This window comes from Haliotis rufescens, unplaced genomic scaffold (assembly GCF_023055435.1).
Source record: "Haliotis rufescens isolate VD_foot unplaced genomic scaffold, xgHalRufe1.0.p SCAF_15, whole genome shotgun sequence".
NCBI lineage: Eukaryota > Metazoa > Mollusca > Gastropoda > Lepetellida > Haliotidae > Haliotis > Haliotis rufescens.
Window position 1 is genome coordinate 7,566,308 of NW_025963835.1, and position 24,109 is coordinate 7,590,416.

The 24,109-nt window shown below is 44.7% G+C and overlaps 1 protein-coding gene across 1 annotated transcript; it reads right to left on the reverse strand.

Moving 5' to 3' along the window:
* Positions 1-1,932: 1,932 nt before the first annotated feature.
* Positions 1,933-23,986, reverse strand: LOC124119285 (potassium voltage-gated channel protein Shaw-like). Its single transcript, XM_046481744.2, has 2 exons — positions 23,411-23,986; positions 1,933-4,180 (listed from the first exon to the last, which is right to left on the reverse strand). The coding sequence occupies exons 1-2, from the start codon at positions 23,852-23,854 to the stop codon at positions 3,230-3,232; spliced, it is 1,395 nt and encodes a 464-aa protein (XP_046337700.1). The 5' UTR covers positions 23,855-23,986; the 3' UTR covers positions 1,933-3,229.
* Between the last annotated feature and the right edge of the window lie 123 nt (positions 23,987-24,109).

Genomic DNA, 24,109 nt, shown 5'->3' on the forward strand with positions numbered 1-24,109 from the left:
ATGCTTCACTTTAAGGGCGCAGATTTCTTTAAATGCGATACACCTGGACATTATAAATTGGTGTATAGGTAGATATAATACTAATCTATAGATTTAATCACATTTGTAGATACATCTGTGTGTTTAAAGTTGATTTTGACCGCCCGGGCCAAGTCGGACCCAACACAAGCCAAACACTTCTGATAGAGACTATGTTGAGAATGTAGAGGGAAAAGGGCTTCACTTTCGAGCCCCTTGTTGTCTATAAATACTGCAATCTGTGACATTATAAAGATATAACACTAATCTATAGGGGTAATCACATTTGAAGATAAATCTGTCTGTTTAAAGTTGATTTTGCAGCCCGGGCAAAGTCGGAGCGAACTGTGTGACTGTCGAGAGTAGAGGGAGAAGAGGTCTACTTTAACCAACGTGTCTGCTTTAAATACGATGAACAGTGACGTTATAAAGTGGTATTTACTTAGATATAGTACGTTCCTATAATATAAACGCTATGCCGACAGATGGAAATTCGTATGACGATAGCTAGAAGTATTTGATACGTGTCAAATCCTATTTCGTTTAACGATTGCTCTTTTACATGTTACCTAGATCAGCGACGCTAACACACAGCTCCACTTTCTAGTTTTTAAGTGATTTACTCCGAATTACTTAATTATGCTGCACGTTTTGGATTGGTGATTGTTCAGTAGTGTCATGTGTGTATGTTGCATCAATAATATGTAGATATGATCGCCGATAATTAAGTAATTAGCCAATAACACTTTGGCCCGTCTTGGCCCGGCCCGGCCCGACTTTTAGGCAATCCCCCAAAGCTTGCATAACCAGCCTTACAGAAAGGCAGACAACACGTAGGACAGTATTGTGACGGTGTGAGACGTTTCCTCCTACACTTTAAGGTTGCATGGTCTTCCATGGCCAGTTATGATAACAATAAACAATAAATATTGAAAGTTATAAAAACAGAATTTTGCATCTTATATTTGTTTTAAATTGTTTTATTGAAGGGATCATTTTGGGAACACGCTGTCGATCTCTGTGGCTATATATAGGCTGGTGATTCAGAATGTGAAAAGGGGCCATTTTATAATCAAATTGTATTTAAGAAATGAACAACGAGTGGGAAGTGTTTATCGTACAGTTAAACACTGCAGGGAGCATAAACCATACCGATTGTCATATCTTTGGATGCGATCTGTCGGCGAGCTGCATCTTTGTGGAACAACTTGCGAGACACTCCCCACTCAAAAATAACGTCGTCCAATATACGACGTCATCAGTGCATGTTCGAATCTCCAGAAACGTCGTCATGATAGAACAATGCTTCATCGTGAAATGAACCACACCTCGTTCTGCCTTGTTCTTTGCGATGTATCGCGTAGCTATCTTATATATACAAAAATACTATTTTCATGCTTGTCTTTATATCGTGAAGTCTGAAAATCATATTTTAACCCGTTGTGACGCTTTACACCACTTGGCCATCGAGCTTCCGTAAAAAGATGCAATTATGGTTTTAACTTAGCATCTACTATCAGTTTTGAAAATAAAATATCCTATTCCAAACAACCCCAATAATATATCTGAATATTTTGTAACCCTTGAGTGATAACGTTTAATGCTTAATGCGTAAAAAGCGCGATCAGAAAACTGAATTTAACACGCAAAATGATATCTCTTTTATGATTAAATTTATTATTTATGACGCTATCATCACTTCACAATGTGTTCAGAAACCGCATTGAAACCAAAGTTTGTATGTGGCTGTACCCTACATATTACGAAGGACTAATGGTGCCACTTTGGTAGCACGATTTTATTTCATTTTAAATCGAAATTACCCTTTATTTCAAATGTTTTCGCAATTTCTTGTTTTTTTTCTCGTTACTTCGATTAAATTTTCGTTATTTCTATTATTTACTCGAAATTTCAATTTCATTCTCGTTATTTCGATTATTTTCTCGTTATATCGACTATTTTGACATTATTTCAAATTCATTAAAAAAACTCGAAATTTCTATCCTTTTTATTTTCTCGAAATTAGAAAGAAATACTCCAAGTAAAGAGAAAAAATCGAACTGTCGAGACGAAGTAACGAAAAACAATTATACATTCCAAGAAAATAATAGAAGTTACGAGAAAATAACGAGAAAAAATGAAATTTCAGGTTTTTAAAATAAACTAGAAAAAACGAGAAAATAATCAAAACTACGAGAAATTAATCGAAGTAACGAGAAGTAACCATTGGACTTTCGTAATATCTCAAGGGCCATGTCAATGAATGGAGACAACAGCACTCAGGACGTGCGTACGCATTACCTTATCGTTCACAAGTGATTACACACACTTTGCAATATACCAGTCAGGTGTACATAACCAGCGTCTACTATAATTTGAAATGTTCATAATTTACTATGAAAATATATCGAAAAAATATACATGTTTTTGCTAAAATGAATATAACTTGATGTTTGTCCTTATCTCATACACAATTATAAGACATTATGCTTAGTACATGGAATGATTACGGAGTGCATCCTGTACCCAGTGGGAGATGAGACCTTGAGTTCCATCTATCTACTTACAGGCTGAGTCATTGTCATTGCTTACTGAATCTCAAGAGGCTGTTTCTGTTGTAAAGGCAAATGAGCTTCGTGAGATAGCGTTCTGCATCATCGAACCATTCATTAAATAAAGTGAACGTATGGTTCCAGTTGAATGTTACTGAATAAAACAAGTTCAGATGTTGGAATCTACTTGCTGTGGGCACTATCAATAACTGGGTAGATGAGACATCGATGCACCTGGCTACATACTTCATGTTGTACACGTACTCTGTGTCGCAGGAGAGTTGGATGGTAGGTAACTCGTGGTAACGAGTCATCTCACTCATCTTCTATATACAAGTTGGTGTTGCTGATGTATTGCTGTGAATTGTGACGCTGAATCATGGATACTCCATTCTGTAGCTAACTTATATCATGTTCTTTCTGGGGGTATCATATCGAGGACAGTTGTACATGCCATGACAATTAATGAATGGATATGATGAAAGGACTGTTCTATCACCTGTATTAGTTTGATTTATACGTCAGGTCAGTTTATTCGGGATGGTCAGCATATGTGGAATTGTTAAAAGTTCAGACACATAAGCTATGAACACTTAGTCTTAATTATTCAACGCATGCTGTTTGATTATGTAATCCCGTTTACGAAAGTTTGTTTTGCATCACAATTTTGTGTGCTTTTCACCGATTGGATGGACCTGATTGTGCGAGATTCCATTTTGCATAGCAGGTCCTTTCATTTTGAAGTCACTTTCATCAAAGTCCTCCAGCTGTGTGTGATCGGGGGGCAGAAACCCCTTGTTAGTCCCAGCCCTCTTCCTCAGTATCTTGTGACGCCTTATACGCTGGTTACGGGCGGCCAAGTTCATGTGATATGCTGTAAAGTTGGAGGCGATGATAGCCACCGGCATAGCCAAGAGAAGAATGCCAGACAGAGAACAGAGAATCCCAACGATGTAGCCGGGGGGCGAATGGGGATGGTAGTCTCCATACCCGACTGTTGTCATGGTAACGACTGCCCACCATATAGCGATAGGAATATTGTCAAACGTATCAACGCCCATACCAATCTCCACAAAATATATCACTGTTGCGAAAATTACAACCGCTATTGTTAGTCCAACACACAGCAGCAGTAACTGCCCAAAGCTGGCCCTGAATGTAAGAAGAAGGATTTTCATCATTGCATATTGCCTGACGAAATGTAACAGTCTCAGCACGTTTAGGACAAACAGAGCTTTCAGCACATGGTCTGTCAGGCGAAGGTCCTCAGTGTGGCCGAGTAGGTTGCCCCCGTACTCCAGCAGGAACGCCAGCCACATGATGAGGTCCAGGAGGAAGTCTATAATATTCAACCAGTCGCGCACAAACGTTTTCTTTGAAGGGGAAGTTAGAAATCGGGCAATCATGTCGAGACTGAAGAAGGCGAGACACACTATCTCCGTATAGTTGATCCAAAGAGCCGTGTCCGTGGTGAGAATGATGTCCAGTTTCTTGATCGTCTGGTTGTTCTTGGTCAGTTCCGGCAGCCCCACCCGCAGTGACTGGACCGTCCCCAGCATGACAGTCAGCGTGATGACCACTACCATCGTCATTTTCGCGGCGTTCCATGCCTTTTTGGAGAAGAAAGAACACCGGAATGACATAGGTATTACATGATGGGTAGTGTTTTAGTGAAAGTGTGCGCGCGGGGCCGCATGAGCGTTGTTGTGTGGGTACGGAAGGATGTGTAAAGATGTGCTGGTGGGGTGGCTAGTCAGATGGGATTCTGACAGGGTCGGTATTTCATATGCGAGTAGGGTGGGTTAATAGATGGTTTGCCGGCGGGTCCACGTGTGTGATGTTGTGAGGGCTCAGCCGGCTGTGTGATAGTGTGTGGGCCGGACCGGGTGTGTGATGGTGTGTGGGCCGGACCGGATATGTGAAGGTGTGTGGGCCGGACCGGGTGTGTGATGGTGTGTGGGCCGGACCGGGTGTATGGTGGTGTGTGGGCCGGACCGGGTGTGTGATGGTGTGTGGGCCGGACCGGGTGTGTGATGGTGTGTGGGCCGGACCGGGTGTATGATGGTGTGTGGGCCGGAACGGCTGTGTGATGGTGTGTGTGGGCTGGACCGGATGTGTGGTGTTGTGTGGACCGGAACGGCTGTGTGATGGTGTGTTGGCCGGACCGGGTGTGTGATAGTGTGTGGGCCGGACCGGGTGTCTGATGGTGTGTGGGCCGGACCGAGTATATGATGGTGTGTGGGCCGGACCGGGTGTATGATGGTGTGTGGGCCGGACCGGGTGTATGATGGTGTGTGGACCGGAACGGCTGTGTGATGGTGTGTGGGCTGGACCGGATGTGTGATGGTGTGTGGGCCAGAACGGCTGTGTGGTGTTGTGTGCACCAGAACGGATGTGTGGTGTTGTGTGCACCAGAACGGCTGTGTGATGGTGTGTGGGCCGGACCGGGTGTATGATGGTGTGTGGGCCGGACCGGGTGTATGATGGTGTGTGGGCCGGACCGGGTGTATGATGGTCTTTGGACCGGAATGGATGTGTGATGGTGTGCGGGCCGATGGTTTGTAGGAGGTTAAACCCAATCCCCGGCGCAAATCACCCTAGAGTGGCATAACCTAGGCTCAGAGCACTCCACCCTCGTGGACCCCAATCACTCCCCGGGCTCAAATCACTCCCCCTCTACTATTTCAAATGCCCATTGATGATTGTATTACTTGTTTCTATTACTATATCATATACTCATTTTATATTATAAATATTGTGTAACTTTAGGCAGGATCTCATTAAGGGTTATGATTTAGACAATGGCCCGATGAGCATTCTGAGTGTCGGTGCTTGGTGCCTGCAACAGTGTATTATTGGCGAAAATATGTAGTAAATGCTTAATACCATGTTGATAGGATATCTTCAGGATTTTTAATCCTTTCATTCTCTGTGTGTAATCCTTTCACGCTGATGGAATGAAGTCACGCAAGCAGTTCGTACACTCTATGTCAAAGGAGATCAGACTTGGTTAGGATCCGTGTTTATCTGTGACAGCTTCAACCTAGTGACATTTTACTGAACGTGACAATTGATGATGAATTTTGATATTCAGACATTATTATAACTAGTTGTATCTGTTGTTTTCTATCATATGTATGTTTAATGCGGGGAATGGCCTTGTTTTGGATATTGTCTGTTTTGGGAATTGTTTGAATAAAGTTCGAACGCGTGACGAATTAATGTAAATTTGAGTATTTTATATATAAATTGTAGCATCTCTCTGTGTGAGATTTGTACACGGTAACAAGGAATTATTTTTCGTTCACAATATGAACAACCTTGCTTCAAATGAATTTTGTTACTGACATACATTACGTGTTTTATATATGTTGGAATTTTGCAAACTTGCCGCCTCATGAATAAATATTATGAGAAGGTGTGACCAACGGCCAGTGGTGTTTATTCATAATACTGAGAGGCCATACTTTATAGCACATACTATATAGTAATGGGTGTATATAAAATTACTATAAGGTAACATATTTTAATATAATTCTTAGGTTCGTAGCATGAAATATGTACATTGACAGTTTTTTCGTTACTACATTGTGACTTGATATTAACGAAAAACAATTCTTTGAACTAAGGTAACGGATGTACTATTTATTAGTGTAATGTGAGTGCAGCATTCAACGGACATATTAACAAGAAACTGTATTCATTTTTCTACAGTGTCTAATTAAAAAACCGACAAATTCTGTGTTCTCTTAAGAGTTCCATTAAGAGTTCGTGAGAGCTACATCTGAATCTTGCAAGTGCTATTCGAAATGTTACATTAAATAAATATTGCTTTCTTCAGAAACTGTTTTGAGAGAGGGAAAAAAACTTGATGGTTTATTGGATAATGACAGCGAACAATGCCAATTTTACATGTTGATATCATTCAAGGTCTGATTAAAAGCACCTATGAAATGACCTGGAATATCCTTGTCCTGGACCGCCCCCGTGGTCTTGTGGTAGAGCGTCCGCCCGGAGAGCGGAAGGGTCCGGGGTTCGATCCCCGGCCGCGTCATACCAAAAGACGTTAAAAGATGGTACTTGTTGTTACCCTGTCTGGCGCTCGGCATTTAGGGGCTAAAACAAGAACTGGTCGGCTCGGAGTCAGTATATTGTATCTGAGTGGGGTATTCATGTTAAACTGGAACATGGTATCTCAGTGAGCTAGCACTATTAATCGGCATCAGTCCGGACTAGTACAAGCAGCCAAACACAACCACACACACACGTGCATGCACGTCGCTATATAAGTGCAATAAATGTGGACGCGACGTTAAACCCAATTTCACCTGACCTCACCTTGTCCTGGTCTGTCCTGATTACCAAGACTACATGAGTAAAGCTGATGTCTAACAGTTGATGCCCAGTTGGTCTGTCCCTGTTGATCACAGAGTAATTTAGCTTTTTATAACATGTTTTTACAATATAAGGTGTTTATCTTCTTTTGTATGCGCATGACTTCAATGAAACAGATATCAGAAGAAGATGGAAACTACAGATGGGTACACATGACAGAGATGTGTTGATTTTACACTTGTTATGTAAACCTTATTTGTAACGAGCGCTTGTTTTTTCAATAGCAATACATACAGATCCTTTCATGCACACTATTGACTGTCTACAAATGTATGTCGACAATCATCTTCTTTCCTCTCAGGTAAGACGGAGATCAAATAAACATCTGAAAGCTTCATAACTGTATGCCAAAACAGAACAGTGGAAGTGGAATACTTTAAGAATGTTGGGGATTGATTTGAGCCCAAAGGGGAGTGATCTGAGCCCGGAGTGAGTGTTTTGGGAAGGAGGAGAACGAGAGGCTCAAGCACAACAGGGAAATGTTAAGAGATTGTTCGAGGCTGCTGCACCTGACTGGGAGTTTGATTGGGGGAAGAACCTGTTGTGTGATGGAGTGCGAACAGGGTCAGATGTATGCATGAATGCAGGCGGGGGCAAATCTGTGATGTAATCCGTATGTGGTTGGATGTTGGATGGTGTGCGGACGACGGCTACTTGGTGGTCTACGGGAAGGAACGGATCCCTGATTTAGGCTGTGTGATGGTGAAGCTTGACGTGTGCTGGGGTAGGGCTCGTGTCTTTACACCATCACGCACACGACCTTGCATTCACACAATTACTCGGCCCTGCCATCACACCATTCACACCATCACACACACGACCCTGCCTTCACACCAGCACATACACGACCCTGCCTTTACACAATAACACACACGACCCTGCCTTCACACCATCACACACACGACCCTGTCTTCACACCATCACACACGACCCTGTCTTCACACAATCACACAAACGACCCTGTCTTCACACCAATACATAGACCATCACACACGGACCTGCCTTCACACCATCACACACACGACCCTGCCTTTACACCATCACAAACACGACCCTACCTTTACACCATCACAAACACGACCCTGCCTTTAAAACATCACAAACAGGGCCCTGCTTTCACACCATCACACACACGACCCTGTCTTTACACCATCACACACACGACCCTGTCTTCACACTATCACAAACACGACCCCGCCTTCACACCATCACACAAACGACCCTGTCTTCACACCATAACACACACGGCCCTAACTTCATATCAACACACACACGACACTGCTTTCACATCATCACAAACACGGCCCTGCCTTTACACCATCACACACACGACCCTGTCTTCACACAATCACACACACGACCCTGCCTTCACACCATCACACACCCAACCCTGCCTTTACACCATCACACGCACGACCCTGCCTTCACGCCATCAAACACACGGTCCTGTCTTCACACCATCACACACACGACCCTGCCTTTACACCATCACACACACGACCCTGCCTTCACGCCATCAAACACACGACCATGTCTTCACACAATTACACACACGACCCTGCCTTTAAAACATCACAAACACGGCCCTGCCTTCACACCATCAAACACACGGCCCTGCCTTCACACCATCACACACACGACCCTGCCTTTAAAACATCACAAACACGGCCCTGCCTTCACACCATCACACACACGACCCTGTCTTCACACTATCACAAACACGACCCCGCCTTCACACCATCACACAAACGACCCTGTCTTCACACCATAACAAACACGGCCCTAACTTCATATCAACACACACACGACCCTGCCTTTACAACATCGCAAACAGGGCCCTGCCTTCACACCATCACACACACGACCCTGTCTTCACACAATCACACAAACGACCCTGTCTTCACACCAATACATAGACCATCACACACGGACCTGCCTTCACGCCATCAAACACACGGCCCTGCCTTCACACCATCACACACACGACCCTGTCTTTACAACATCACAAACACGGCCCTGCCTTCACACCATCACACACACGACCCTGTCTTCACACTATCACACACACGACCCTGCCTTCACACCATCACACAAACGACCCTGTCTTCACACCATAACACACACGGCCCTACCTTCACATCAACACACACACGACCCTGCCTTCACACCATCACACACACGGCCCTGCCTTCACACCATCACACACACGACCCTGTCTTCACACAATCACACACACGACCCCGCCTTCACACCATCACACAAACGACCCTGTCTTCACACCATAACACACACGGCCCTACCTTCACATCAACACACACACGACCCTGTCTTCACACCATAACACACACGGCCCTGCCTTCACACCATCACACACACGACCCTGTCTTCACACTATCACACACACGACCCTGCCTTCACACCATCACACAAACGACCCTGTCTTCACACCATAACACACACGGCCCTACCTTCACATCAACACACACACGACCCTGCCTTCACACCATCACACACACGGCCCTGTCTTCACGCCATCACAAACACAACCCCGCCTTCACACCATCACACACACGACCCTGTCTTCACACTATCACAAATACCCCCTGCCTTCACACCATAACACACACACCCCTACCTTCACATCATCACACACACGACCCTGCCTTCACGCGATCACACGCACGACCCTGCCTTCACACCATCACACACACGACCCTGCCTTTAAAACATCACAAACACGGCCCTGCCTTTACACCATCACACAAAAGACCCTGTCTTCACACCATAACACACACGGCCCTACCTTCACATCAACACACACACGACCCTGCCTTCACATCATCAAAAACACGGCCCGGCCTTCACACAACCACACGGCCCTGCCTTCACACCATCACACACACGGCCCTGCCTTCACACCAATACACACACGGCCCTGCCTTCACACACACGACCCTGCCTTCACACCATCACACAAACGACCCTGCCTTCACACCAACACACACACGACCCTGTCTTCACACCATCACACACACGACTATGCCTTCACACTATCACACACACCATGCCTTCACACCAACACACACACGACCCTGCCTTCACACCATCACACACACGACCCTGCCTTCACACCATCACAAACACTCCCCTGACTTCACACAATCACACACACGACCCTGTCTTCACACAATCACACAGACGACCCTGCCTTCACACCATCACACAAACGACCCTGTCTTCACACCAATACATAGACCATCACACACGGACCTACCTTCACGCCATCACACACACGACCCTGCCTTCACACCATCACACACACCACCCTGTCTTCACACCACTACACACCACACACGGACCTGCCTTCACACAATCACACACACGACCCTGCCTTCACACCATAACACAAAGGACCCTGTCTTCACACCAATACATAGACCATCACACACGGACCTGCCTTCACACCATCACACACACGACCCTGCCTTTACACCATCACACACACGACCCTGCCTTCACGCCATCAAACACACGGCCCTGCCTTCACACCATCACACACACGACCCTGTCTTTACAACATCACAAACACGGCCCTGCCTTCACGCCATCACACACACGGCCCTGCCTTCACACCATCACACACACGACCCTGTCTTTACAACATCACAAACACGGCCCTGCCTTCACGCCATCACACACACGGCCCTGCCTTCACACCATCACACACACGACCCTGTCTTTACAACATCACAAACACGGCCCTGCCTTCACGCCATCAAACACACGGCCCTGCCTTCACACCATCACACACACGACCCTGTCTTTACAACATCACAAACACGGCCCTGCCTTCACGCCATCACACACACGACCCTGCCTTCACGCCATCAAACACACGGCCCTGCCTTCACACCATCACACACACGACCCTGCCTTTAAAACATCACAAACACGGCCCTGCCTTCACACCATCACACACACGACCCTGTCTTCACACTATCACAAACACGACCCCGCCTTCACACCATCACACAAACGCCCCTGTCTTCACACCATAACACACACGGCCCTAACTTCATATCAAAACAAACACGACCCTGCCTTCACATCATTACAAACAGGGCCCTGCCTTTACAACATCACAAACAGGGCCCTGCCTTCACACCATCACACACACGACCCTGTCTTCACACAATCACACAAACGACCCTGTCTTCACACCAATACATAGACCATCACACACGGACCTGCCTTCACACCATCACACACACGACCCTGCCTTTACACCATCACACACACGGCCCTGCCTTCACACCATCACACAAAAGACCCTGTCTTCACACCATAACACACACGGCCCTACCTTCACATCAACACACACATGACCCTACCTTCACATCATCACAAACACGGCCCGGCCTTCACACCATCACACACGGCCCTGCCTTCACACACACGACCCTGCCTTCACACCATCACACAAACGACCCTGCCTTCACACCAACACACACACGACCCTGTCTTCACACCATCACACACACGACCATGCCTTCACACTATCAAACACACCATGCCTTCACACCAACACACACACGACCCTGCCTTCACACCATCACACACACGACCCTGCCTTCACACCATCACAAACACTCCCCTGACTTCACACAATCACACACACGACCCTGTCTTCACACAATCACACAGACGACCCTGTCTTCACACCAATACATAGACCATCACACACGGACCTGCCTTAACGCCATCACAAACACCCACCCCCTGCCTTTACAACAACACACACACGACCCTGCCTTCACACCAACACACACACGGCCCTGCCTTTACAATATCACACACACGACCCTGCCTTCACACCAACATACACACAGCGCTGCCTTCACACCATCACACACACGACCCTGCCTTTACACCATCACACACACGACCCTGCCTTCACACCATCACACACACGACCCTGCCTTCACACCATCACAAACACTCCCCTGACTTCACACAATCACACACACGACCCTGTCTTCACACAATCACACAGACGACCCTGTCTTCACACCAATACATAGACCATCACACACGGACCTGCCTTCACACCATCACACACACGACCCTGCCTTCACACCATCACACACACGACCCTGCCTTTACACCATCACACACACGACCCTACCTTCACACCATCACACACACGAACCTGCCTTCACTGCACCACACACACGAACCTGCCTTCACACCATCAAACACACGACCCTGCCTTCACTGCACCACACACACGAACCTGCCTTCACACCATCACACATACGACCCTGCCTTCACACCAACACACACACGACCCTGCCTTCACACCATCACACACACGACCATGTCTTCACACAATTACACACACGACCATGTCTTCACACCATCACACACACACGACCCTGTCTTCACACGAACACACACCCGACCCTGCCTTCACACCATCACACACACGATCCTGTCTTCACACCAACAAACACACGACACTGCCTTCACTGCACCACACACACGAACCTGCCTTCACACCATCACACATACGACCCTGTCTTCACAACAACAAACACACGACCCTGCCTTCACTGCACCACACACACGAACCTGCCTTTACACCACGACACACAAGACAACACAAGTATTTGCTTCAGGTCATAATACACAATAAATGTAACATCGTTCTTGCTGGATATCACAATACATGTACATGTAACATGGTACTTGCTGCACATCACAGTCTCCTGAAGGAACACTGGGGAGTCATGGGCAATACACGACGTATGTAGCTAACCAGAGAGAAACATAGGAGATCTGTATTTAGATACTTAAAGTTTTTTTTCAAAGCAGTTTGAAATATGTTTGCACATGTGGACACTTGTTCGCTCCTCCCGGTGGTCAGGACATTCCCTGGTATCAATGTCCTCCGGCTTGTTAAAGGAGTATCGGGTAAGACTGTTGTAGGGTGAAGTACCGTGACATTATAAACCTACTGGCTGTTTGTGTAACTCGATATGGAGTTTTTGAAATTGTGGTAACACCTCGTAGGATTCCCTCGGTGGTTTCTTCTACACTGATCTACCTTCCCAATAATGATGAACCCGGCATCCGATTCCGAATTCATTTGAAACAACGTAATCGATAATCAATATAGATCGATATCGTGTAGCTACAACCTAGTTCCGACAGTTTCTTTATGAGCAGACCTCCTTCTAGTTCTCGCCACTAATACACTTCGCGCACAATAGAATCAATGTTCTCAAACACACAGTATCAACTCTCGATGCAGTTTATTGCAACGGTTAAATTTGTTTATTCATTTGCAGCTTTCTTTTTATAGACTTTCAGCAAACACGTCAAGGTACACCCACGTTCGTGACAACGTGTGATTTGGGTTACTTTGACTAGAATGCAGATATACCGTCAAGTCATGATGCAGTGACAACGTGTGATTTGGGTTACTTTGACTAGAATGCAGATATACCGTCATGTCATCATGCAGTGACAACGTGTGATTTGGGTTACTTTAATTTGACTAGAATGCAGATATACCGTCATGTCATCATGCAGTGACAACGTGTGATTTGGGTTACTTTGACTAGAATGCAGATATACCGTCATGTCATCATGCAGTGACAAGGGGTGGCATGCAGCTGTGCACCCCAGACGCATGGGTCAAATCATCAAATGATAAACACTCAATGCCAAACAATCGGTACATATAGTCCAGTTTTACAACACGTCGATGATAGCTGACTACGAAAGAGGATATGTGCTGCACCTTCGCCCTTTTCCTCGTATATCGTCAACTCCCCGTGCCCTGTGGTGCGTCGCCATGACGCATATATGACGTTATTCCCGAACCCCGATGGTTATGTACATGTGTGTATTTGATCAACCAGTAACTCCACAACATTCAGATATTTTATTAAGTTGAAGAATGTATCTATATGTGGTACACGTATTCATAAAGTTGTATATTTTTTTTGTCATGTTTCACTGATAGGTAAATAAGGCGACATAGTATGCATAACTATCCCCATTCTGTTTGATGTTGTGATCTAAATGACTGTACCTAACTTAACTCTCCCATATGATTTGAGAAAATAAACTCATTCATTCATACTTATTGCATCTTCAATGTTTTGTGGTTCGAAGTTTACTTTGTTGTCACAGTAACCCAAAGTAGGTTAAGGTTAGGTTCCTTCAACAATCAGAAGTCATTTATAACAATAACATGTACATCAATGCTTAAATCTTGGAACTGGTATACAGTCAATATTATTCATACATTCAATTTCAACAAATCATTGTTGGGATGAGTTAAAATTATCTCATAACTATATGTCTGCTGTGACGGTAGACATACATATACATTGGCGACATCGACGTCTTTGTTCCAATTCACACAGTAAAACCAACTGTCAAGGCAAGGGCCCCGTTCCACAAAGTGATCTTAGCGCTACCATTGTTTTAAGTATGGGACTTAAGATCGTGTTGGAGCTAAGATCGCTTTGGGGAACCAGGCCATGGCATCTTTCCAGACATTGACGCGCTAAGACGTTTGTACATCCATTCTACAGCATGGGATTTACGAGCGTCGTAGCAGAAGTATCGCTTCGGGGAACGGAACCAAATCCTCCTTAACGCCATGGTTGCCATATATACTGAACCACAAAAGATACGTCACCATTGATAGATATGAGAAACCTTATTTGTCCAAACACTGTAAACATACTGTGAGACATATTAAAAAGATGAATCTTGTCAAAAATGATCATCAAGGTTGCAATTAAAGTGTCAAATGTTTTTTAAGTGAAACACAACACTAGTCTCTGGGAAAATGGCATCACAAGTCAACATCTCGTGTGTCCGCCATGTGCATTGATGACTTCCGTGCAACGTCGATACATGGAATGGATGAGGCGGTTGATGAAGGCCATAAGCACTTGAGCCCACACTCTGAGGAACGCCTGACGCAGTTCAGCTGCAGTTGTCGGCCTTGGTCGGACGTCATTCAGCCGTCTTTGAATCTCGCCCCACAGGTGCTCAATGGGATTTAAATCGGGACTGAGGAGAGGCCACTGCTTGGTTCTGATGACATTCTGCTGGAGGAAGTCTCTTGTTGCTCTCGGAGTGTGGGCATGGGCTGAAACTCGTGGTTGCGGCGACGTGCATAATGAGGTATGGCGTATGGTCTCAAGACTTGATCAATGTACCGAGCTGCTGTGACACCATTGCCTCTCCTTGGACCGATGTTCTTGAAGACCACAGGGCCGACCCTCTGTACAAGACCAATTCCACCCCACACCATGATGCTCGGACCACCCAACGAGTCTCTCTCAACAACGCAAGCATCCGAATAACATTCCCCATGGCGTCGCCAGACTGTCTCTCTGTCATCGGCTGTTGAGATACAGTAACGGCTCTCGTCTGAGAAGAGGACTCTTCTCCACTGCTGGTGGCGCCAATGCTGGCGCTGTGTTGAACACTGAAGACGGTCCAGGCGATGACGTGGTGTAAGAATGGGTCCTCGGTGTGGCCTGTGACAGTGGAGGTATCTGCTCGTCAATCGTCGACGCACGGTGACCGCACCAATGTGTCCCTGGTGTGTCCCCATGGTCTGTCGAGCAATTTACGCTGCAGTAACAAAGCATCTTGAAGATGCTGTCCCACAATCTGACGATCCTGACGTCGGGTGGTGACCCTTGGTCTTCCACTATGTGGTCGGTCATCTGTAGTGTTGGTGGTCTGGTACCGTTGCTGGAGCCTCTATATGATCCTTACGTGGACTTGAAATGCATAGGCTACTTGTCGGGCGGTTTGTCTAGCTTGCAATCGTCAAAGGCCTGATTTCTTGTCAATCTTGGCATATGGTAGCAATTCAATAACAAATGAATGTTATCCGATCTGGGTGGATTTTTATAGGGCAAGAAATGGGGGAACGCATGTGCATTTCAATTTGCACGCAACTCACGTGCATCGGGTTACCATGGCCGTTGCCGCGATGCGTTTGAGCGATCGGTTTTATTGTCATCTGCTTTGTTTTTTTATCATCCAATTTCATTTTCCCGGACAAGGTAATATTAAGTTTTTGAAATTTTGACAAAATTTACCCAGATATTCAAATGACTTTTCATGCAATGTTACTTGGGGTGACGTTTCTTTTGCGGTTCAGTATATGTTCAAGTAAGGCAATTGCGGTCCTTTCAGCGAACACATTTCACGAAGCGATCGCAGCACTACGACTTTCGACCTATCATACCTCAACATAGAATCACGACAATCGTCGCCCTGCGATGCTTTGTGAAACGGGACCAAAGACCCCTGTCAAGTCATAGGCTGGCAGGCATATGAAACACTACATCGCTAACTTTGAGTGAAATCCACAGTTTAGGTTAAGCAATTCTTCTAACGACGTAACATGTCCGTACAAGAAATGGTATTATCAACATGGACTGTGTTACTTGTTTCATTCTAGCGATGGTACTATCAACATGGACTGTGTTACTTGTTCCGTTCTAGCGATGGTACTATCAACATGGACTGTGTTACTTGTTCCGTTCTAGCGATGGTACTATCAACATCGACTGTGTTACTTGTTCCGTCCTTGAGATGGTGTTATCAACACGGACTGTGTTACTTGTTCCGTCCTAGAGATGGTGTTATCAACACGGACTGTGTTACTTGTTCCGTCCTAGAGATGGTGTTATCAACACGGACTGGGTTACTTGTTCCATCCTTGAGATGGTGTTATCAACACGGACTGTGTTACTTGTTCCGTCCTTCAGATGGTTTTATCAACACGGACTGTGTTACTTGTTCTGTCCTTGAGATGGTGTTATCAACATGGACTGTGTTACTTGTTCCGTTCTCGAGATGGTGTTATCAACACGGACTGTGTTACTTGTTCCGTTCTCGAGATGGTGTTATCAACACGGACTGTGTTACTTGTTCCGTCCTAGAGATGGTGTTATCAACACGGACTGGGTTACTTGTTCCATCCTTGAGATGGTGTTATCAACACGGACTGTGTTACTTGTTCCGTCCTTCAGATGGTTTTATCAACACGGACTGTGTTACTTGTTCTGTCCTTGAGATGGTGTTATCAACACGGACTTTGTTACTTGTTTCGTTCTCGAGATGGTGTTATCAACATGGACTGTGTTACTTGTTCCATCCTAGAGTCAGTGTTATCAATACGGACTGTGTTACTTTTTCCGTCCTAGAGATGGTGTTATCAACACGGACTGTGTTACTTGTTCCGTCCTTGAGATGATGTTATCAACACGGACTGTTACTTGTTACGTCCTAGAGATGGTGTTATGAACACGGACTGTGTTACTTGTTATGTCGATGGTGTTATCAACATCGACTGTGTTACTTGTTCCGTCCTTGAGATGATGTTATCAACACGGACTGTTACTTGTTACGTCCTAGAGATGGTGTTATCAACACGGACTGTGTTACTTGTTCCATCCTTGAGATGATGTTATCCACATGGACTGTTACTTGTTCCGTCCTAGAGATGGTGTTATGAACACGGACTGTGTTACTTGTTCCATCCTAGAGATGGTGTTATGAACACGGACTGTGTTACTTGTTCCGTCCTTGAGATGATGTTATCCACATGGACTGTTACTTGTTCCGTCCTAGAGATGGTGTTATGAACACGGACTGTGTTACTTGTTATGTCGATGGTGTTATCAACATGGACTGTGTTACTTGTTCCGTCCTAGAGATGGTGTTATCAACACGGACTGTGTTACTTGTTACGTCCTAGAAATGGTGTTATCAACACGGACTGTAAGATGGTGTTATCAACACGGACTGTTACTTGTTCCATACTAGAGATTGTGTTATTAACACGGACTGTTACTTGTTCCGTCCTTGAGATGGTGTTATCAACATGGACTGTGTTACTTGTTCCGTCCTAGAGATGGTGTTATCAACACGGACTGTGTTACTTGTTCCGTCCTTGAGATGATGTTATCAACACGGACTGTGTTACTTGTTCCGTCCTTGAGATGGTGTTATCAACACGGACTGTGTTACTTGTTACGTCCTAGAGATGGTGTTATCAACACGGACTGTGTTACTTGTTCCGTCCTTGAGATGGTGTTATCAACATGGACTGTGTTACTTGTTCCGTCCTTGAGATGGTGTTATCAACACGGACTGTGTTACTTGTTCCGTCCTAGAGATGGTGTGTGTTATCAATACGGACTGTGTTACTTGTTTCATCCTAGAGATGGTGTTATGTTTTCCAATTAAAATCGCCAACCACTTTAAAAATATCTCATCCTCAAAGAAAAGTCTTGACAGCCATATGGCTCATCCTCATCAATACAGAGAGCAAAGGTATACTCGAGACATCAGCATGTTAGACAGTATGCCTGTCACACTTATCTTTTTATAATCATTTCAAATGTTCGATTTGAACATGCCATATCATGAAAGTCACTGTGTCGTATCCTTGGACAAGGTTATTGACTCTACTTTTCCCGCTGTGATTTGACTGAAACAGTTTTTGACTAATGCGAAATGCCCATTAAGCATCATTTACCCTTAATAGGAAAAAATACAACATAAATATACTTGTATTGTCAATAGACATGAATTATATATGAACATCATTACAAGTTATGCCATGAATGAGAACCAAAATAACTTCGATTGTGTCCACAGTTTGAAGGAGTCAGTTTGAGTCAGTTGTTCAGTATTCGATCAACCATCAAGACTGAAATCAGCACATAAAACTCCCTTAAATCCTTCAGAATGCCATAATTGTCAGTCAGTATTGCGTATTCCCACCACAAGCATCAATGCACGCCCGGACTCGACCATGATAAGAAGATGTGATAGGTCTGATCACAAGAAATGGGATGCAACGCCATTCTTCTCAAAGAGTAGAGAGATTTGTCAATATTATGCTGTCCAGTGATTTTTCCTTCCAAAATCACCAGAGCTGTCTTGACTTGGCTACAGATGCTGCCTAGACAGGGCTAATGATGCCGCATTGACAGAGCTACAGATGCTGTCTAGACAGGGCTAATGATGCCGCATTGACAGAGCTACAGATGCTGTCTAGACAGGGCTAATGATGCCGCATTGACAGAGCTACAGATGCTGCCTAGACAGGGCTAATGATGCCGCATTGACAGAGCTACAGATGCTGTCTAGACAGGGCTAATGATGCCGCATTACCAGAGCTACAGATGCTGTCTAGACAGGGCTAATGATGCTGCATTGACAGAGCTACAGATGCTGTATAGACAGGGCTAATGATGCCGCATTGACAGAGCTTCAGATGCTGTCTAGACAGGGCTAATGATGCCGCATTGACAGAGCTACAGATGCTGTCTAGACAGGGCTAATGATGCCGCATTGACAGAGCTACAGATATTGCCTAGACAGGGCTAATGATGCCGCATTGACAGAGCTACAGATGCTGTATAGACACGGCTAATGATGCCGCATTGACAGAGCTACAGATGCTGTATAGACACGGCTAATGATGCCGCATTGACAGAGCTACAGATGCTGTCTAGACAGGGCTAATGATGCCGCATTGACAGAGCTACAGATTCTGCCAGCTCCAAACGGAATACAGCAATGTTCTCCTTGTCGGAGGTTGACACAAAATATTCCATCTGCTAGAAAAAAATTGAATCTGCTCTCTGGGAACAGGACTCTTTGTCAATTTCTGTTTCACCAGTATTGCAGCGTCAGCATTTACGGCTCGTAGTGGTATGCAAGGTCTGATATTGTACTGACGTAGTCTTCTGGACACTGTCCAGCGACTGACAGGGTGAGTGCCTCAGCTGATGACGTCACAGTGACAATATCGTTCTTCAGATGGAGGATACGCATGTACAGTTCCCTGGCTGGTGATGACAGGAGGTCTTTCACTCCTAGGCCTGTCTCTCGTCCGCCCAGTCTGTCTGAATCAGGTCATGTGTCTGGTGACTGTCATTCTTCTACAGCCAAAACTCCTTGCGACGTCGTCATGCGTTGCTCCTTGATGCATCATTCCAGCAGCTTTTTCTTTCTATTGAAGGTTAATCTCAACTGTTCAACGATATGGGTGCGAATGAACAGTAAATCGTGTCTTTATACCCATGTATGTGTAGGTGAGCATGCTGTAAGTGAAGCCAAAGCTTCACTGCAAACTCAAGTTCCATTGATCTGGGCACTGTATCACTATTTTACTATTTTGGTTGTGTTTTGGTGATTGATTCTCAACGGTTTTGTAATACTATTCAGGGTTTTGACCCAACGTGTTCACATGTAAGTTTGGTAAGGTTTGTAAGGTGTCTTGGTCAGTTTACATCAGAAGTTATGCTATTAATGCTCCTCATCCACAATCTTAGTAATTGTAAAGTTTATAATCCTCGAGCAGTTTAGAGTTTGAACATGTCAAGCTGTTTTAGAATCACCTACATCTGCATTGTTTAAGTCAACAATATAATGACGTTTGAAATGTGACGTAAACCAATCCTCCCCCTCCCCCTCCCCACAAATATCGATGGTACTTGCATCACTGTGGGCTTTCAGTCCAAAGCACGATATACTTTAAATACTTTCAAAGCGGAGTCACACCCACTCCTTGATCGAATCAGAAGACTGTTTAAAGGGAATTTTTAGCTGGAAGAAATAATTTCTTGGGGTCAGTCCATATGTTGCAAGACGTTCCAAGCCGTATAGAGTCACACCCCAATACCAGTCGAATACTGTTTTTTTTCAATCATGTCTTGTTAACAGAGTAATCCTGATGGGGAGGCTATTTGTAGCTTGGTGTTATTCGAACCGGACTAAAACAAAAGCTGAGGCGAATGGTCCCAAGTTAGTCATCACATTTAACTGGAGACATAACACACTGGGTAATCGGGGATGGGCTAAATATGGAAGATGAATTATCTCGACTGGTATACATCGAATGATCATCTAGTAAAACAAAACAGGTTTGCCGTTGATAAAAAGTGTGTTTCTGCGTAATCGTGTCAACATCTAGACACGCATAGGTTAAATATTTACACTGGAGTGATTAGGTTGTTAGCAGTGGTGAACGCATAATCACATCAGTTCAGTTTCTAATCAATCGGCTCTGTGTGATCGCCCTCGTTATTTAATAACATAGGAGAAGGCTGGACGCACTAATTGACCATGACACATGGATTTGAATACAATGAAATGAAAAAAATGTGTGCTATATCTAGGATATGTGAAAAAGGTTATGCATCTATATTGATCAGACCACGGATGTTGACGTGAGTGATATGAATAAACGCGGCAATATGTACAGTTGCAATGGCCACTACCACACACGAGGCTGCAACTTATCTTGGGATGCAGTGACAAAAATGACCCCTCTAAAGTCACACCTGGGAAGAAGAGGCTCTCATCAGTTCATTAATGAAGGATTGAAAGGTTACATTCAGGTATTTGGCTGAGCATGTGACTTCTGTCAGTGTGGATAGTTATTCATATCACCAACACTATCCTCTCCATCAACATCATCGACACTAACCTCTCCATCAGCATCACCAACACTATCCTCTCTATCATCATCATCGACACTATCCACTCCATCAGCATCACCAACACTATCCTCTCTATCATCATCAACATCACCAACAGTTTCCTCTCTATCATCATCAGCATCACCAACACTATCCTCTCCATCATCATCAACATCACCAACAGTTTCCTCTCTATCATCATCAACATCACCAACACTATCCTCTCTATCATCATCAACATCACCAACAGTTTCCTCTCTATCATCATCAACATCACCAACACTACCCTCTCTATCATCATCAACATCACCAACAGTTTCCTCTCTATCATCATCAACATCACCAACACTACCCTCTCTATAATCATCAACATCACCAACAGTTTCCTCTCTATCATCATAAGCATCACCAACACTATCCTCTCTATCATCATCAACATCACCAACAGTTTCCTCTCTATCATCATAAGCATCACCAACACTATCCTCTCTATCATCATCAACATCACCAACATTTTCCTCTCCATCAACATCACCAACACTACCCTCTCCATCAGCATCAACATCACCGACACTATCCTCTCCATCAACATCACCAACACTATCCTCTCCATCAACATTACCAACACTATCCTTTCCATCAACATCACCAACACTATCATTTCCATTAACATCAACATCACCGACACTATCCTCTCCATCAACATCACCAACACTATCCTCTCCATCAACATCACCGACACAATCCTCTCCATCAACATCACCGACACTATCCTCTCCATCAAAATCACCAACACTGTCCCCTCCATCAACATCAATATTAACAACTCTTTCTTCTCCATCAACATCAACATCACCAACACTATCCTCTCCATCAAAATCACCACCACTATCCTCTCCATCAACATTAACAACTCTATCTTCTCCATCAACATCAACATCACCAACACTATCCTCCCCATCAACATCATCGACACTATCCTCTCCATCAACATCAACAACACTATCCTCTCCATCAACATCAACATCACCGACACTATCCTCTCCATCAACATCACCAACTCTATCAACACCATCATCAACATCACCAACACTATCCTCTCCATCAACATCACCGACACTATCCTCTCCATCAGCATCAGCATTAACAACACTATCCTCTCCATCCGCATCAGCATCAACATCACCGACACTATCCTCTCCATCAACATCAACATCACCAACACTATCCTCGCCATCAACATCAACATCAACAACACTATCCTCATCATCAACATCACTTACACTGGCATCAACATCAACAACATCAACCTCATCGCTGCGAAAAAATATTTAGATCAACACACAACTGACAAGTATAAACGGTGTTTTTGTGAGAATAAGGCAATAACAGACTTTTGCAATTTGATATAAAATAAACAATCAGCTACAAGCTAATGAGTAAAATAAATCATTATACTGTCATTATACTTGCATCACAATAGTCATGTCTTATTTGCGTGATAAATCAGTGCTTTCTATGCCCGGATATAGCCGCACGGTGATGGACGTCAGTCTAATAAAGTCGCAATACAATGTAGGCAGATATCACACACACACACACACACACACACACACACACACACACACACACACACACACACACACACACACACACACACACACACACACACACACACAACAACAACAACAACAACAAAAACAAAACAAAAACAAACAAACACACACACACACACACAAACACAAACACACACAAACACTAACACCCAGACACTAACACGAACGCACTAACACAGTTATACACACATGGATAGTTAGATGGAAGGATGGCAGAAGGGCAAAGAGAGTTGCGTTTGAGAAAAAGGCAATACATAAGTACATGCTGTGATCACTGATTTACCATAGCAACACTGGAATATGTAGGGTATTCCAGGGTGTTTGAGATCCTCTTCCTCCAGGTATCGTGGTCCTTGTCAGTAAACTCGGGGACAACACTCATAAAACTCTCAATAATGTCCACGATGGCCTTATCTTCGTTACCAATCGAATACCTCTTCCAGCAACACTCAGAAATAAAATCCTCGGGGATGTCCCAGAACTGAAGTTCTTGTTTAACACAGGCGCTGCAGACATTGACGGGGAAGTGCAGCTCCCCTTCCCGATACATGTCCAGCACAACAGTCATCACCTTCGGATTTCTGTCGAAGAAGAACTCGTCACATGCAGAGTCGTAATGTTTTGACGTCTTGGACAGCCTTCCGAGTCTGGTATCTGGGAACTTTTTCAGAGTTTTCCAAAACGTCACAAACTTCTTTCCCGAAACGTTGAGAACAACCTTATCCATTTTGCTAAATTGTTGATTAATGGTGACAAGCTTGACGACAATTACGCTGAATTCGGATGTTCACACCTTAAATATAAGAGTATGGAGACTTGTGTAATTAACTGTTATCCTTCGCCGGCGGAGTGCCCTGCAGCCTACCCTCCCTGTCCACCGCGCTGTGGGTTGTTGCAGGGTATCACGCGTCACCGGGCTCAGCTGCCGCTACGCTGATCTATCGACAAGCCAATCAATGTTTACTATTGTTGAGAAATAAGA

What these genes read in the sequence shown, in the direction of transcription:
- LOC124119285 (XM_046481744.2), bottom strand. Translation starts at nt 23,854, where the DNA reads ATGGATAAGGTTGTTCTCAACGTTTCGGGAAAGAAGTTTGTGACGTTT. An exon ending in CATATTCCAGTGTTGCTATG is followed by an intron (nt 4,181 to 23,410) that starts GTAAATCAGTGA and finishes TTCTCCAAAAAG; the next exon opens with GCATGGAACGCCGCGAAAAT.